General features: G+C 49.5%; 1 protein-coding gene across 1 annotated transcript; it reads right to left on the bottom strand.

Moving 5' to 3' along the window:
- Positions 1-2,475: 2,475 nt before the first annotated feature.
- On the bottom strand, positions 2,476-13,428 carry CD244 (CD244 molecule). Its single transcript, XM_024215400.1, has 8 exons — positions 13,104-13,428; positions 12,717-13,013; positions 9,490-9,600; positions 8,907-8,980; positions 5,456-5,521; positions 4,710-4,745; positions 3,652-3,711; positions 2,476-2,556 (listed from the first exon to the last, which is right to left on the bottom strand). The coding sequence occupies exons 1-8, from the start codon at positions 13,411-13,413 to the stop codon at positions 2,476-2,478; spliced, it is 1,035 nt and encodes a 344-aa protein (XP_024071168.1). The 5' UTR covers positions 13,414-13,428.
- Between the last annotated feature and the right edge of the window lie 1,725 nt (positions 13,429-15,153).

Below are 15,153 nucleotides of genomic sequence, written 5' to 3'. Positions count from 1 at the left end.
AGCCCTGGGGGGGAGGGCGGCGAGCCCCGGCTGGGGCTCGGCTCTCCCCACCCCGGCGGCCAGAGCACCGCGCCGCCGCCCCCCTCCAGGTGCCGACCCAAGCACCAGCTTGGGTGCTTGGTGCCTGGAGCCGGCCCTGTCCACATGCAAGCCAGCCTATTAACGTATGTAACGATAACACGACAGCTTTGGCTGGAGGCCGACAGTGCTGATGGACGCCCAAGGCTGTGGAATTTGAGCAGTTGCCTTCGGACTATTTCTGAATGTTAGAAACATAAAGAGCTGAAATTTCAAGCGGAAACCCCCACAGGTTGCCATAGGACTTCTGGTTCTATGGGCTAGAGACAGAACCTGCTCGAGCATTTGTTTTATTCAGTAGTAGTGCAACGACCCTACAGGCCTGTCCCCTGTAAGACACGGGCTTCAGCAGTTAGCATGAGGCTTGCAGCCTATGAACTTTGGCACAGATAAATGGCCCAACAGCCCCCCCTGAGTTTTGGAGAACTGGGAATCATAGAATCTCAGGGTTGGAAGGGACCTCAGGAGGTATCTAGTCCAACCCCCTACTCAAAGCAGGACCAATCCCGCACTAAATAGAATGTGTAAGGGAGGAATTTGTCCATAATGCCACCAGCCAACCACAGGAACATGAGCTAACACCGGCTTTTGGATAGATACCAGCAGATGTCTGACCACACGCATGCCAGAGCAACAAATTGACGAAAAGGTGAGCTCGTTAATATACTAATCTATAGGAGAAGGACACCCCAACATTAGTAGGGTGAGGAAATACAAACATGTGTGCTGATTGGGCTGCAAGCAGCCATGGGCCACAGGTTGAGAACCACTGCTCTAGTGAATCTGTCCACTTAATAGGACTGACTGGAAAACGAGAATTCTGCTTTGCAAAAAGCAGGTTACAGCATAGCCCAGTGGTGAAGGCCCTGACCTGCTCAGTAGAAGATGAAGGATCAAGGCCCTGCTCTGCTTTGATTTGCAGTGGGGACTTCAACCTGGGTTTTCCACATCCCTGGTGAGTGCCCTCCCCTGCCCCCAGCCTATTGACTGACCTGGGGTCTTGCTGTCTCTCCTTTTGACCAGAAATCCCACCCTGCACCTGCAAAGCCTTCCCATGAAAACCAAGACATTTCCACAAAAGGTTTGATGTCAATGAATCAGCATTTTCCATCCAAAACACTTCCCAACCAGCTTTACTGTTTAGCTCTGTTGGGTGGGCTGTCAGTACAAAGGGTCATCTTCCCCTCTCCCCCAATGAAATTAACAGGGGCTTTCCCATTAACGCCAATGGACGTAAGATCAAACCCTCTGCAGAATTTCTGGTGATGTCAATGGCAGGTGTGTCTAAAGATTGAAATTCACCCCCATGCCAAGGGCCAGGACAAAGTCTGCCCAATATTTACATCCCACTTAAACCTCATGAACCATTTAAAGTCAGGAAAAAAAGGTACATTTGTCAGGTGCTTTAAGATCTGATGAAAAATGCTGTACAAAAGCTAAGTATTCGTACTCAATAGAAATTTACAGAGAAAAATGTGACCACATCTACTCGTCAGAAAGTAGTATTTATTTTTCCTGGGCATTTGGCCTCATCTACAATATAATACAAGAGATATTCCTCCCACGGCTACATCTCTTTACATACATTATACCAGCTAAAGATCTGGCCTAAATCAGCATAACTCCATTAACTTCAGTAGAGCTGTGCCAGGTTATACCAATTGAGGATCTGGGCTGGAAATCCTATACATACACAAATTCTGCAGAGCACCAGGACATTACAATTCCCCAGCCCCCTAGACACCTCCCTGAAGAGTAGGAGCTGGATCTCTTCTCACTTACCCTGGTTTTACACAGCTGTAACTTGGAGCTCTGTTGACTTACACCAACAGAGTATTTGGCCCAGTTGACTTCAGTGGAGTTACTCCTGATTTACACTAGCATTAGGGTGAGTTACACCTACAGCTGTCCTGCTTAGCAATATTTTAAAGCTGAGAATAAGCTATTAGACTAATTAGCCCACAATACCTGTTGCTTATATAGTTAAATCTATACACATTCCTGTGTGCAAACTGCAAAGGAGTGTTGAACCAGTTGAAATTAACAAAAAAATACCCCCAAACCAACCATCTTTCCACATCAAACCTTCTCAAACAACCTTTCCCAATGAAAGACAAGTTCAGTTATCTGTTCTCTGCTCCCATTGTGTATTTGTTTTCAATGGGCTTTCACGGTTTGGCCTGGGACTGCACGATATGAATGAAGATGCTGTTATTGTGATATTTCTGCTCTGAGCGCAAGGAGGAAAAACCCAAGTCTTGTACATCTAAGCAGCTCAAATCAAAGCTGTGCTTAGCTGCACAGGTGGAGATCTGTCCATCAGCAAAGAGCTCGCTCCACGGGGAAAAGGCCTTTAAAGAAAGGAAGGTGGTATCCTGCAGCGAGGGGCTGCGGAAGCTAGGAATACAGATGCCCAGGATTAGGTGAGGATGAGCGCTGCTTTTGAGGATGCCTGGGTCTGGAAGGGGCTTCTTGAACCTACAAGGAAACCAACCACCTTGAATGTGCTTCAATAACAGGAAATCACATTAAACACAAAAACCCCAAAGACACCAAATCTACTGATTTTACAATCCTTGGGAGAGTGGGGGGGAGAAGGGAGAGAAGACAGGTCCATGAGGCTAGATAAGAATTTTTGTAAGGAAATTAGCCACGTCAAAAATCAAGCACTGATGGGGAGTGACAAGGAGAGTGTTTGGATGGGAGATGAGCCCAGCATGTCCGTGAAAAGGAAACTGGAGCTGATGTACAGCAGGTGGGGACCCTGGCCCCAAATTTTAACAAAGATGTTAATTGGTATCAGTGGGTGATGCAAGACTGACGATTCTGTTCTTGCATCATTCACTTTATAATTAGCAGGCTGTTCAGCAATGCTTTCGAAGCCAAAGCCAGACCGCTTGCTGCAGGCATTAGCTGGCTTGCCTGGCAGAAGGGACAGAGCCCTGGAGAACAGGCTGCAGGGAATAGCAGCTACTGAGGTTCCTTCGACAGAACAGGGTCAGACTGCGCCAGCGCTGGCTCTGAGCGAGCAGTACCTCCTCACCCTGCTTTGAAGTGGAGCTGCAGCCGGAGAGGAGTTGCTGTCAGCAGAGCAAGTGGAAGTTGCTCATGCCCAGCAGTGGAAGAATCAGGCTCCAAGCAGGAAAAACAAACATGTGGGACCAGATCTTCAGCTGGCATAAGTCAGCCTGGACTGCATCTACTTACACCAGGTGAGAATCTATCCCTGCCCTAGACTCCAGGGGAGGGGTGGCTCATTTTACCCCAGCTCGGGATCTGTGCCCATTGAAACCAGGGTGACAGCAGAGGTAATGGAATTACAGCTGGTTTACACCAGCAGGGAATTTGTCCCACAACTATGTGGAATTTTCCTCTTTCCTTCCCTTAGAAGAGCTGGAGGAGGGGTAAATGCTCCCTCCCTCTCCCCACCGCGGGGAGTGGGGTCACAGGGACGAATCCAGCATTTTACCCTGAGGTTAGTGGGCACTCTTAGCTCTGGTGGGGTGTGGGGGAGGGGACATTCAGCTGCCAGTAGGGCTCATTGTGGCAGGATCAGAGCAGCACACCCGTTACCTCTGTGTAGATGGTCGAGATGAAGGACGGGTTGATTTTCTTCCTCTTGACAGAAGGAGGCTGTGAAGCAGAGTGAGATGGTTGGTTATAACTAGGGTGACCAGATGTCCCGATTTTATAGGAACCGTCCCAATTTTTGGGTCTCTTATATAGCTCCTATTACTCCCCACCCCCGTCCTGATTTTTCACATTTGCTGTCCGGTCACCCTAGTTATAGCATCCATAAGCCAGGCAATAAACCCCAGCTTCCCTGCCATGCTCTAGCAAGAACACATGTTAACATTGCCGAGTAACCAATCAATCTGCCAACAAAGCAAGCCATCAGGGAACGAGGGCTGCAAAGGGCTCTTATTCCATCAGGAAGGGTAATGCTCCAAAGGGACAGGAACCTAAATAGCACAGTTCATGCCCCTGTTGGATGGGGCTGCAGGGCCCAGGATGGTAAAGCAAAGCCAGGCATGCAAAGGGCCAGATCCTGCCAAGTGCTGAGTGCTTCCCCTGTGACCCCTTCAAGGCTGGTGGAGATGTGTGCCAAGCCCAACAGACATCTGCATGCTCACCTCAGTCCCAACTCTTGTTCTGCCTCCTCCACACACGGGACTGGCTAAGGGGCCGTGTTATCAATAGTTATGTAGCTGCTGGTGTGGGGCCATCTGGGGATTGCATGTGGGCAAAACGATCCCTCCACCATTGATAATGTCTAACACACGGGTGGACCCTGGGCTGGGCTCTGGGATTTTCAAAAGCACCTACGCGACGTAGGAGCAGGACTCCATCGACTGGCAGTGGGACTTAGCCGAGCCTTCAGGGTTAGAGGATGGGATGAAATCCTGGCTCCATTGACTTCAGCAGGGTTAATGTCAGCAGCACAAGTCCCAGTGGGGACCATCTAAGTCATTAGGTGCCTTTGGATGGGAAATCCTGCCAAGCCCATTGAAAGTTTACCCTTCACATACTAGTGGGCCCAGCTACGTAGGATGAAACCTTTGCAGAACCCAATACGGCCATTCGCTGTGGCTTGCCCAGATACTGCTACCACCACAGCAAGACAGACTCACCCTCTGGACAGCAGCGTACACCGTGAAGTCTCCTACCTGGGGAAAGTCAAGACAATCAACATCAGTGAAGAGCAAATGATGGACAAAGGGGCCCACCTCCCGTAGGTCAGCATACTTCTATTGACTTCAGCGGAGCTATGCAAAGTGCACACCTGCTGAGGACCTGACCCAAGATCCTTGTACTAACAACAACAACATAGTGCTTCTGGTTGTTAGCTCTCAGAACACTCCACTCACCCAGTGAGTTGGCTGGAGAGCTGGGATTCAAGACTAGGTATCCCAAGGACTAGCACAAACCACTAGAACACAGCCCTTTATCAGGAGCGGTTCAAGGAAAGAATTACAGTTAGATTAGAACTTGAACAGATCAAAAACATTATGGATTGAAGGTAATCAATGGGAGGTTGTGGAATCCCCGTCACTGGAGGTTTTTCAGAACAGGTTGGATGTTACTTGGTCCTGCCTCAGTTCAGGGGGCTGGACTTGACCTCTCAAGGGCCCTTCCAGCCCAGCATTGCTGCAATTCTTCAAGAACCACTGGCCAGATCTTCAACTGGCATAAATTGTTATAACTCCATCAAAACACACACAAAATCAGAGCAATATCAATTTAGACCAATAGAGGATCTGGTCCCACAGGCCTGAGAGGTGACTCCTTTCATCCATACACCTGCCCATGGAGTAGCTTGATGTAAAACAAAGCCTACGGTTTGAAGGCTGGGTTGGGAGGACCACTGGGCACTTACTTGTGGGTTGCAGTTGATCTCAGCGTAGATGGTGTTTCCTACAATTCTGCTCTGTGCATTTCCATTCTGTACAGGGGAAAAAACAACCGGGTTGGTTTAAATATTTTAGTCATGGGGGGGGGGGAGAAGAGGGATTTAATTTTCTTGTCTCTTCAATCAGGACCACTGGCTCAACTGCTGAGAGAATAGTATCAGAGGGGTAGCTGTGTTAGTCTGAATCTGTAAAAAGCAGAGGGTCCTGTGGCACCTTTAAGACTAACTTCTGTTTAAGACAAAAGTTAGTCTTAAAGGTGCCACAGGACCCTCTGTTGCTTTTTGCTGAGAGAATAAAATTCAACCACCCTTTGGGGCCAGATCCAAGGTGCAATGAAATCCCCATTAGCCAATAGCAGTACAGGGCCTATGACACACAGATGAGTTCCGATTCCAGTCAGTAGAGGACAGTGGTGCATATACACATTCACCAACAGTGTTACCTCTGATTTTTATGCTGCTTTTATACATTAAATATATGTACTTTCATTATGAAAAACCCATTGCACATCTGACATTAGCTCCACTTACCCAAGAAATACACAGAAACGTAACAAAACAAGAAAGACGAGACGAATACGGGGAAAGTATTTTAAGACTGCGGCAGCTCCAAAAGAGTGAGATGAAATGAGTTCCAGGGGGCAGCAGAGGATCAGAAATCCGAAAGGGAGCTGCTATGCTCTAAACTGGCCAGAAGGTGGCAGCAGGTGGTTATCAATGAATCCTGCGTGTTGATAGGTCAATGGAATGTCTAGCTGGAAAATACATTTCTTATTTCAGATCTTACAACAAGCGTATTTCTATAGCACTTCTATTCTGCAGGACTGCAAAGCAATGTACACACTATACACAGGGTTTACTTTCCCCCACCCAGGGCCAGTGCAAGAATATTTTGCGCCCTAGGCGAAACTTCCACCTTGCACCCACGCGCGCTCCACCCCCCCCCCCCCCCCCACACACACACACACACTGGTTCATTGAGGGTCAAATCCCAACGAGCCCAGGAGCCGCAGAACCCGAGCGCGGTGAGGGGTAAGCCGGGGGGTGCGCCTGCCCGGGCTGCAACCCACCTGACGCCCCCCCGGGGGGTCCTGCAGTGGATGCATGCAGGCAGCAGCCCCCGTGCGTCTCCCGGCTCCCCCATGCCACGCTCGAGCTCTGCGGCTCCCGGGAGCGTGAGCCGCCGCTGCCCCTCCCGGAGCAGGCTCAGGGCCCTGCGCCCCAGTAGCTCACATGCCTGGGAGCCGCAGAGCCCGAGCACGGCGAGGGGAGAGCCGGGGGCGCACGGGGGCCGCTGACCACATGCAACTGCTGCAGCCTGCAGGAGCCCCCGGGGAGGAGTGACGCGCCAGGCCGCAGCCTGGGCAGGAGGGGCAGGGGGCCCGGCTGCTGCCCTTCTGTGCCGCGCCGGCTCCTCCATGGCTGGGGCTCGCCTCCCCCACAAGCCGACGCTCTGGCTCTCCGGTGCCTCCTGAAGGCAGCTCCTCCCTGCCGAGCCAGGGCACCGCTTTTTTAGGGTTACCATATTTCAACAATTTAAAAAAAAAAAAAAAAAAAAAAAAAAAAGGACGGGGGAGAGCCCCACCCACATCCACTCCCTCCCACCTCCCTCAGAACGCCTAACCCCCCTGGTTCCTTGTCCCCTGGCTGCCCCCTCCTGGGACCCCTGCCCCTACCTGCCCCCCAGGACCCTACCCCCTACCTGTCCCCTGGTTGCCCCAACGCTTATCCACACCCCCACCCCCAGACCGACCCCAGGACTCCCACGCCCCATCCAACCACTCCCTGCCCCCTAACAGACCCCCCCTGAACTGCCAACCCATCCAACCCTGCTCCCTGTCCCCCGACTGCCCCCCGGGACTCCCCTTACCACCATGCTGCTCCAGCCGCTGGCTCCACGTGGAGCCAAAACAAACAGGCTGTGGAGCCCACAGCCCCACCCCCGCAGCATGCTGGCGACGGGACACTGAGGCAAGGGGAGGGGGAGGGACTCTACCTGCTGGAGGCCAATGGGAGCGGCTAAATCAGGCCAGGCGCCCAATCAGCCACGCCGCACTCTGCGTGAGGGGAAGGGAGGAAAAATCTCGGACGCCCCCAACCACTTGGCACCCTAGGCGACCGTCTAGTTCACCTAGTGGTTGCACCGGCCCTGCCCCCACCCCTGCAAGGCAGCCCCCTCTGGGATAGAGCATGGCAGCTGCTTAACAGCTACACAGCAACACAACACAAATGTTTAGATGGGAAGTAAAGAATGCCAGTGGCATTCCAAACTTCAGGGGGAATTTAGGCAGGTAAATTATAGTCACCCCAACTGCATTCACAGCCCAGGGGAAATGGCACTGGAGTGGGAATCAGGAGACCTAAGTGTCACTCCCAGCTTTGACCCTGAGCAAGTCACTTCCCCCACTCTGTGTCTCAGAAAATGGGGGTAATGATCTTGACCAGACTTCATAAAGCATGTTGTGAGTGATCCACAGCTAAACAACAGCAACAGAAGTGCTAAGTTACATCTTATTACGTGGGGTTTTCTAGGGTGTTAGCGCAGAAGTCTCTGTTCTCCCCTTGTGCTTGTGTTGAGACAGGGACGTTCAATGACAGTGAAAGGTGACAAATTCAAAGCCAATAAAAGGAACTAGTTTTTCCAATTAATGCATAATTAGACTGTGGAACTCACTCCCACAGGATGTCATTGAGGCCAAGATGTGAATAAGAGTCGAAGAGGGATGGGAGACATTTATATGGAGAACAAGGATATTCAGAGTTATAACAATTAATGCAAACAGACTTTTGGAAGGGATAAAAACCTCATTCTTCAGGGCTTAAACCAATCTCGGACTATTAGGGGTGAAAATGGTAGCTGGTTATCCCACACCTGCCTAGAGAAGGGTTCTTCCTCCTTCCAGAGGCATCTGGTGCTGGCCACTATCGCAGATGTGATACTGGACCAGAGAGGCCTTGGTCTGATCCAGTCTGGCAATCCCCATGTTCCTAGGGACGGTTTTCTATCTGATCTGGGTGGGAAGGCTGTCAGTGAGAGCGTTCTTTATGGAAAACCAGGGCAGCGCTCCACAAGACTCACTCTCTACTATAGACAGGGCCGGCTCCAGGCACCAGCTTAACAAGCAGGTGCTTGGGGCGGCCAAGGGAGAGGGGCGACACCTGCGGCAATTCGGGGGCGGCAGGTCCCTCACTCCCTCTAGGAGCGAAGGACCTGCCGCTGAACTGCCGTCCCCGATCGCGTTTTGTTTTTTTTTTTCCTTCCCCAATTGCCCCCAATTGCTTGGGGCGGCAGAAATGCTGGAGCCGGCCATGACTATAGATTTCAGCCTTTGCCAGCATTAAGCCGGGAGAGCTGTAACAATACTGCTCTGGCCTTGCCTACAAAGGGGGAAAACAAAGGGATTCCCTCGGGACTCACAGCGTTTCTTCTGGGGCGGGCGTCCTCCACTTCCTCATAGATGGTGAGGGGCGGGTCACCGTCTTTGGAGGAGCCTTTGAAGAGACAGAACAAAGTGACTTGTGTAAGAGACCCCATCACATCCCAGTCTCACAGGGTGAAAGTTACCCCAGGCAAAGCCCTCTGCTCAGGGTTGCACAGGGTGTGGGCAGCTTGCCACTAACATATCACCCTCAGCCCTGATGTTTCCCAGAGCCACCCACCCTGGTCCCAGTGATCTTAGCATTTCCTCGAAGACTCTTCGCCTCCTACAGTAAATCAGGACAAGCATTTAAAAATCTATAGACACAAGGCAGTTTCAGGGGGTTACTATGGATTTACAGGGGCAATTTCTCATGTCTGATTCATAGATTTTCCATTTAGATGGAGTCAGAGGACCAGTGTGACTATCTAGCCTGACCTCCGCTGTAACACAGGTGTCAGCAGGGAGGACTGACAGTGCATAGACAGCTCTCCACCATCCGTATGTGGCTCTCATCTTAGTCACTTTCATGACCTGAAGGGGACGTTCCTCTACTGGATGAGCTTCCTTTTAACCACTTACGTTGCTTCTTCCGATGCTTGCAGAGGAAGATAAGGGTGAGCGCCGTGAGCAGAAGCAGCAGCCCCAGCCCTGCAGCAACAATTGCCCAGAGTGGGACTTTCTGAAAAAAGTCTGGAAGAGAGAAAGGTGAAAAGCCAAGCTCTCGTTACACTGCAGAATGCCAGAGCCTTTCCTGACCCTTATTCTGCACCCTACTTTATAGCATGTTTATGATGGGTTAGTTAATGGGCAGTAGATGCTTTGGTAAATTATAGATCAATTGTTATAAAGCTCAGACTGCTGAGAAATATTCCCAACCACGGGTATTCAATTAAATCGTGAGTTTGGATTACAAAATCCATGTTGTGTTTTTTTCCCTTTTATTTGCCCTCTGGTTTCCAGTCCTCTAGAGTTAACTTGGTCATATTTTCAGGTTTGTCTCCCAAACCCATTGATGGCTAGAAACTTTCATTTAAAAAAAAAAAAAAAAAAGTAAGCTGAGAGTCTCACCTCATTGCCTGACTCCAGGAGTTGGGGCTGTAATGAAAATGCTTACGGTTGTAAGACTTGCAACAAAATCATACAAGCTTGCAACACTAGCCTATGGCACGTAACCATCTGTAATAGCATTCTACAGATGTGCTCATACACATACTACTCAGATCCTTAGCATGCTACTGGCCAAGTGCAGCAGTAAGGCTGTCCAAGCTAATCACCGGGACCCAATTCAGAGACTTTTAGCAAAAAATAAAACAAACAAACACCAAAATTTTTAAATACAAATAAAAAAACCAACAAAATTGACTTTTTGACATCAGTCTGTTTACTCACCCAAAATACTCCCTACAATGTCTTACACAGGCCAGGTTCCTCTAGGTAAGGTAACATTTCCTCATCAGCTCTACAACTCTCACTCTTTTGCTTAGCAGGAGTCAGGAGTTTTATAAAGGGTTTTCCTACCCAGAGTCCATTGCAGAGAAAGGAAGTCCCTCCCCTGTTTCTCTGAATGATTGCCAGTTTGGCTGGCCAATCAGTTCTTTTTCCCTCACTTCTAGTTCTATAGGAACATCACCCACTACAATACTTATGACTAGAGTGGGTCACAAGTGTTTCATTGAAAAGGCATTTTTTGGAAAAACAAAAACAAAAACAAAAAACAAAAAAAACCACCATAGATTTCAGTGAAATTTTGTTATCAAAAGGCTTCATTTTTCCTCTGATGTCAAAACATGCCATTTTCAGAATGAAATGTTTTGCTTTTCATTCGGAAACAAATTTCTGCTATTTTTAATTTTTTTTTAAGTTGAAAAGGTCAAATAGGAGCACAATGTTCTCATTGGATTGAAATGAAATATTTTGATGGACCTAAAATGCAACCTTTTTAATTTTAATTTCATTTGGGAGGAAAATTTCAATTTTGTTTTGTTTTATTCCACTGGGGCTTTGTAGGTGCTACCACAGTCATAACTATAGCAAAGAGACACTTCCTGAAGAGTTTATAATCAAGAGGAATAACAGCAGCTCTGTTTCCTTGAACAGCACCACTGGTTTTCCTGAGGTCTCCCATCCTCCTACTGAACCAGCTCAACCCTCCTTAGCAGGAACTAGGAGCACTGACATCTGAAATTGCAGCTATATCCCTGCCTAGCCTTTTACTGGGATGAGCTATTTGAATCCTAGAATCCCAGAAATGGGCTGGAAGGGACCTCCAGAGATCATAAAGTCCAGCCCCCTGCGCTGAGGCAGGACCAAATAAACCCAGACCAGCCCTGACAGGGTTTTGTCCAGCCTGTTCTTAAAAACCTCCAGTGATGGGGATTTCACAACCTCCCTGGAAGCCTGTTCCAGAGCTTAACTACTCTTAGAGCTAGAAAGTTTCTCCTAATATCTAACCTAAACCTCCCTTGCTGCGGATTAAGCCCATTGCTTCTTGTGCTACCTTCAGTGGACATGGAGAACAATTGATCACAGTCCTCTTTATAACAGCTCTACACATATTTAAAGACTGCTGTCAGGTCCCCCCCATCTTTTCTCAAGACTAAACGAGCCCAGTGTTATTTAATCTTTCCTCACAGGTCAGGTTTTTTTAATTTTGTTGCTCTCCTCTGAACTCTCTGCAGTTTGTCCCCATCTTTCTTAAAATGTGGCTTCCAGACCTGGACACAGGACTCCAGCTGAGGCCACCAGTGATCAGAAGAGTGGGACAATTACCTCTCATGTCTTACATATGATGCTCCTGTTAATATACTCCAGAATGATATTAGCCCTTTTGATAACTGCATCACATTGTTGACTCATATTCAATTTGTGATCCACTGTAACCCCCAGACCTTTTCAGCAGTACTACTCCCTAGCCATTGGTTTTACTTGCAAACATGTGTAGACCATGTGTCCCCTGCACTGGGAACAGAAGGTAGTGTGAGGTTTGTGGTGGTTCTTAAATCCCACAGGAGGAACTTCCATGGTCTTGGACCAGCCCCAAAAACCTGTTGCCTTCACAGACGAGCTTTACCCTGTTCTAAACTGTTTTGCTCACAGGGCCCTCCGTGCTGGGGTTTGGGAGCTGGATTTACACAGGTTCCTTTGAAAATCCCAATCCTGGCTAAAGGGCTGGACAAAAATTTTCCTTCACATGTGTTTTGACTGAAAATTGCTTTTTTTGGGTAAATACAATATTTTCATGAAGAGCATCTGCTTTCGGTGGAAATTTTTGAGTTTTGTGGGGGAAAAAACCCCAAAATAAAAAAATATGGGCTTTGGCCAAAAATGTTTGGGTTTTGGTTTATCGATGGAAAGTCTAAATGTTGTGTGGAAAATTTAGATTGAAATAATGTTGTTGTTATTTTGTGGAAATGTTCTCCATGTTCAGGGAGGAGGGAGAAATGTTTCTCAGAGAGCTCTACCTATCCCACAATCCCTACCTCACTTCCAAGCTGCCTCTGCCCCGTGTGACGGTGGGCAAGTCACATCACTGCTCTGTGCCTCAGTTTCCCATTTGTCAGATGAGGGTGATGATACTGCCCTCTTTTGTGAAGTGCTTGGAGATTTCCAGCTGAAACATGCTATATAAGAGCTATTAGTCAAAGAGAGCAAGATCCGCACTAGTGGAAACACACCAGTAACACTGAAACCTATGCGACTAGCCACCAGAGCTCTGGCTGCTCCCAGACCCAGAGCCCCATGCATTTCAAATGCTAAGATGCAGAAGACAATAAATCCTCACATTTCTTCTGCTGAGGAATATTTACCTGTGGCTGGGGAGTCGCACAATGATTTGATATCTAAAGTGTCTGTGTCCCAGCTGGCTCGGTTACTAGCGTTACATCGGTAGAAGATGTCACTGCTGTCTGCATTAATCACTACGTGCAGTAGGGATTGATTCCCAGGGAGCTGATGGTCCCTGTCAGACGGGATCCAGGATGTGCCTCGGGACCATCTGTAGGTGACTCTGTCAGTGCCGGGCACCGAGCAGGACAGGGTAACATTGCACTGGCCGAGCTCCTGGTGGGCAGAGAGCACCGTGAGGTTTCGCTGCCGGACTCGCTCTGAAAGGAGAGACCCTGGTGAGAGATGCTGAGGAAGGCGGCTGCCGTCAGTGACACACACTAGGGAAAAACGTGATCTTTGCTACTCACCAAACACAGAGACACGGAACTTTGTGATGTTGACACGTCCTCCTCCAATGTCAATTTGCAAAGTATAGAGGCCACTGTCTGACTTCTTAACTGGATCAATCTGCAGTGAGAGATTCTCAGGGTGGAAAGTGACTCTGTTGATAAAATGTGGGGATGACCCAAGGTCAGGGGGTTCCCCTTTATTAAATGTTACAATCCGATACGTCTGTGCTGAGTCTAGTGTAACCTCCCAGGTCATTTCTGCCCAAGGCTCTGGTAATTTCACTGGCTGTAACTGGACAGATTCCCCTGCAATTGCAGCCACTTCCATTTCTTTGCAACCTGGGGGTTCAAAAGTACAAAGAACAGGTGAGTGAAGGGTTAACTGGGTCCCGCGTCTGTCAGGGAAACGTGGGATAAAACAGGATCATTTTCTGGCCTGCCTTAGGTGGGTAGAATTTAGTGCTGATGAAAGGTGCTGGACTGATCAGCCTGGAGTCCTCTGTTAAACCACAGAGCGGCTGCACCCCAGGCTGTGTGCATCAGCACTGACCTGCACCGGGGCGGGGTCAGCCCCCATGGCCAGTTCGATCCTTGCTCCATCCCACTTTTCACTGTCCTGGGCAAAGGGGCTTCCACCTCGTCCCTGGGGAGGCTGATCCTCAGCCCCACCCATTCCACTGTCTCATGCTTCTTGGAGCGGTGGAATGGGCTTGTGGCTAAGGCACTGAGCCAGGCCTGGGGACACCTGGGTTCAGTGTTGCCAGCTCTGCCACAGATTCCAGGGGTGACCGTGGGCAAGTCATTTCACCTATCTGTGCTTCAGTTTCCCTCCTAAACGTGGGGCTACTCTTTCCTTCCAATCTCTGTCTTGTCTCTTTAAAGTGTAAGGTCTCTGGGGCAGGGACTGCGTACCTTCAGCATCCCATATGTTGATAACCCCTGGCTCTTATCAGTACATCTCAACGTGCTTTCCAAAGGAGGTCAATTTCATTAGCCCCATTTTACAGCTTGGGAAACTGAGACACAGAGAAGGGAAGTGGCTTGCCCAAGCTCACTCAGCAGGAGAGCTAGGAACAAGCACTCAGCTCTGCTGAATACCATCCCAGTGCTCTAACCACTCAGCCACACATGATGGCTCCCAGGTACTACCAGAGTATCATCACTGATACTCCTGGCTAGATGTTCAGTCTCCCTGGCTCATCCGGGCCCCAGATTCTTTCTTCAGTCTGTCAGCAAGGTTGGGAAATGAGCTTTCATTCATTAGTATTTACATGACAGTGCCAAGTGGGATGGTCTTACGGACTGTACCTTGGACCCATTTCCCCAGAAGCTGCACGGAGCCCCACGCTCTCTTTTCACACCAGCCCCGGAGCAGCCCCTGGGCGCTAACAGCTCCTGCAAAGCGTCAAGCTAAAAAGCTCTTGAAAAATAGCCCCCAAGAGCGTGAGCATTTTCTGCTCATCTGCCTTTTCCTGTGTGTGGTTAAGTAGGTGCCATTGTCTCCGAGCCAGCAGCACAGATAAGCTGCTCTGGGGACCCTCAGAGGAGGGACAGGCGTGTGCAAATAGCACTAACAGCTTCCCTCTTTCCCATCACAGCTGTTGGGGGGCGGGGGGAGACACAGAGGAAGCCGCTGGGGTGAGCAGGATTGCTGGGACCGGAGCTTCCACACTCAATCAGATCATTGGTCCATCTAGCCCAGCCTCCCACTTCCAGCAGCACCCACCAAGGTGCAGGGCAGAAGCTGTTGTGCTGGTACGAGGGCAGCGCTGCTGTTACAGACGCTTTCCTCCCACACCCACTCCCCGGGGCGCAGGCAGCCACAGCAGGACACAGAGGGCCTGAGTCTCATTCACACCAAGGCCCCTTTACGCAGCCTGAGAGCATAAATAAGATCTTCAGGGCTCAGTCCTCAGTTGTGCTCAGTTGCTATTTGGCTCAGCTTTGGGGCAGGTGGGTACATGGGACCTTTCCACTCTGCTTATCTTGGGCATCTGATAGACTGGAATGGTCCCTGGTGTAACTTAGATCAGCTTCACGGCTGCTCTAACTTACCCTGTGCCACCAA

This window comes from Terrapene carolina, unplaced genomic scaffold (assembly GCF_002925995.2).
Source record: "Terrapene carolina triunguis isolate 2854851 unplaced genomic scaffold, T_m_triunguis-2.0 Scaffold25892, whole genome shotgun sequence".
Lineage (NCBI taxonomy): Eukaryota > Metazoa > Chordata > Testudines > Emydidae > Terrapene > Terrapene triunguis.
The sequence above is the reverse complement of the archived record's forward strand: the minus strand, read 5'-3'. Positions and strand labels throughout refer to the sequence as shown.

Excerpts from the sequence above, each read along its gene's own strand:
- CD244 (XM_024215400.1), bottom strand. The coding sequence starts at position 13,413 with ATGGAAGTGGCTGCAATTGCAGGGGAATCTGTCCAGTTACAGCCAGTG. Across the intron at positions 4,746-5,455 it reads AGATCAACTGCAACCCACAA|GTAGGAGACTTCACGGTGTA; the intron begins GTAAGTGCCCAG and ends GACTTTCCCCAG. Across the intron at positions 2,557-3,651 it reads TCTCGACCATCTACACAGAG|GTTCAAGAAGCCCCTTCCAG; the intron begins GTAACGGGTGTG and ends GTTTCCTTGTAG.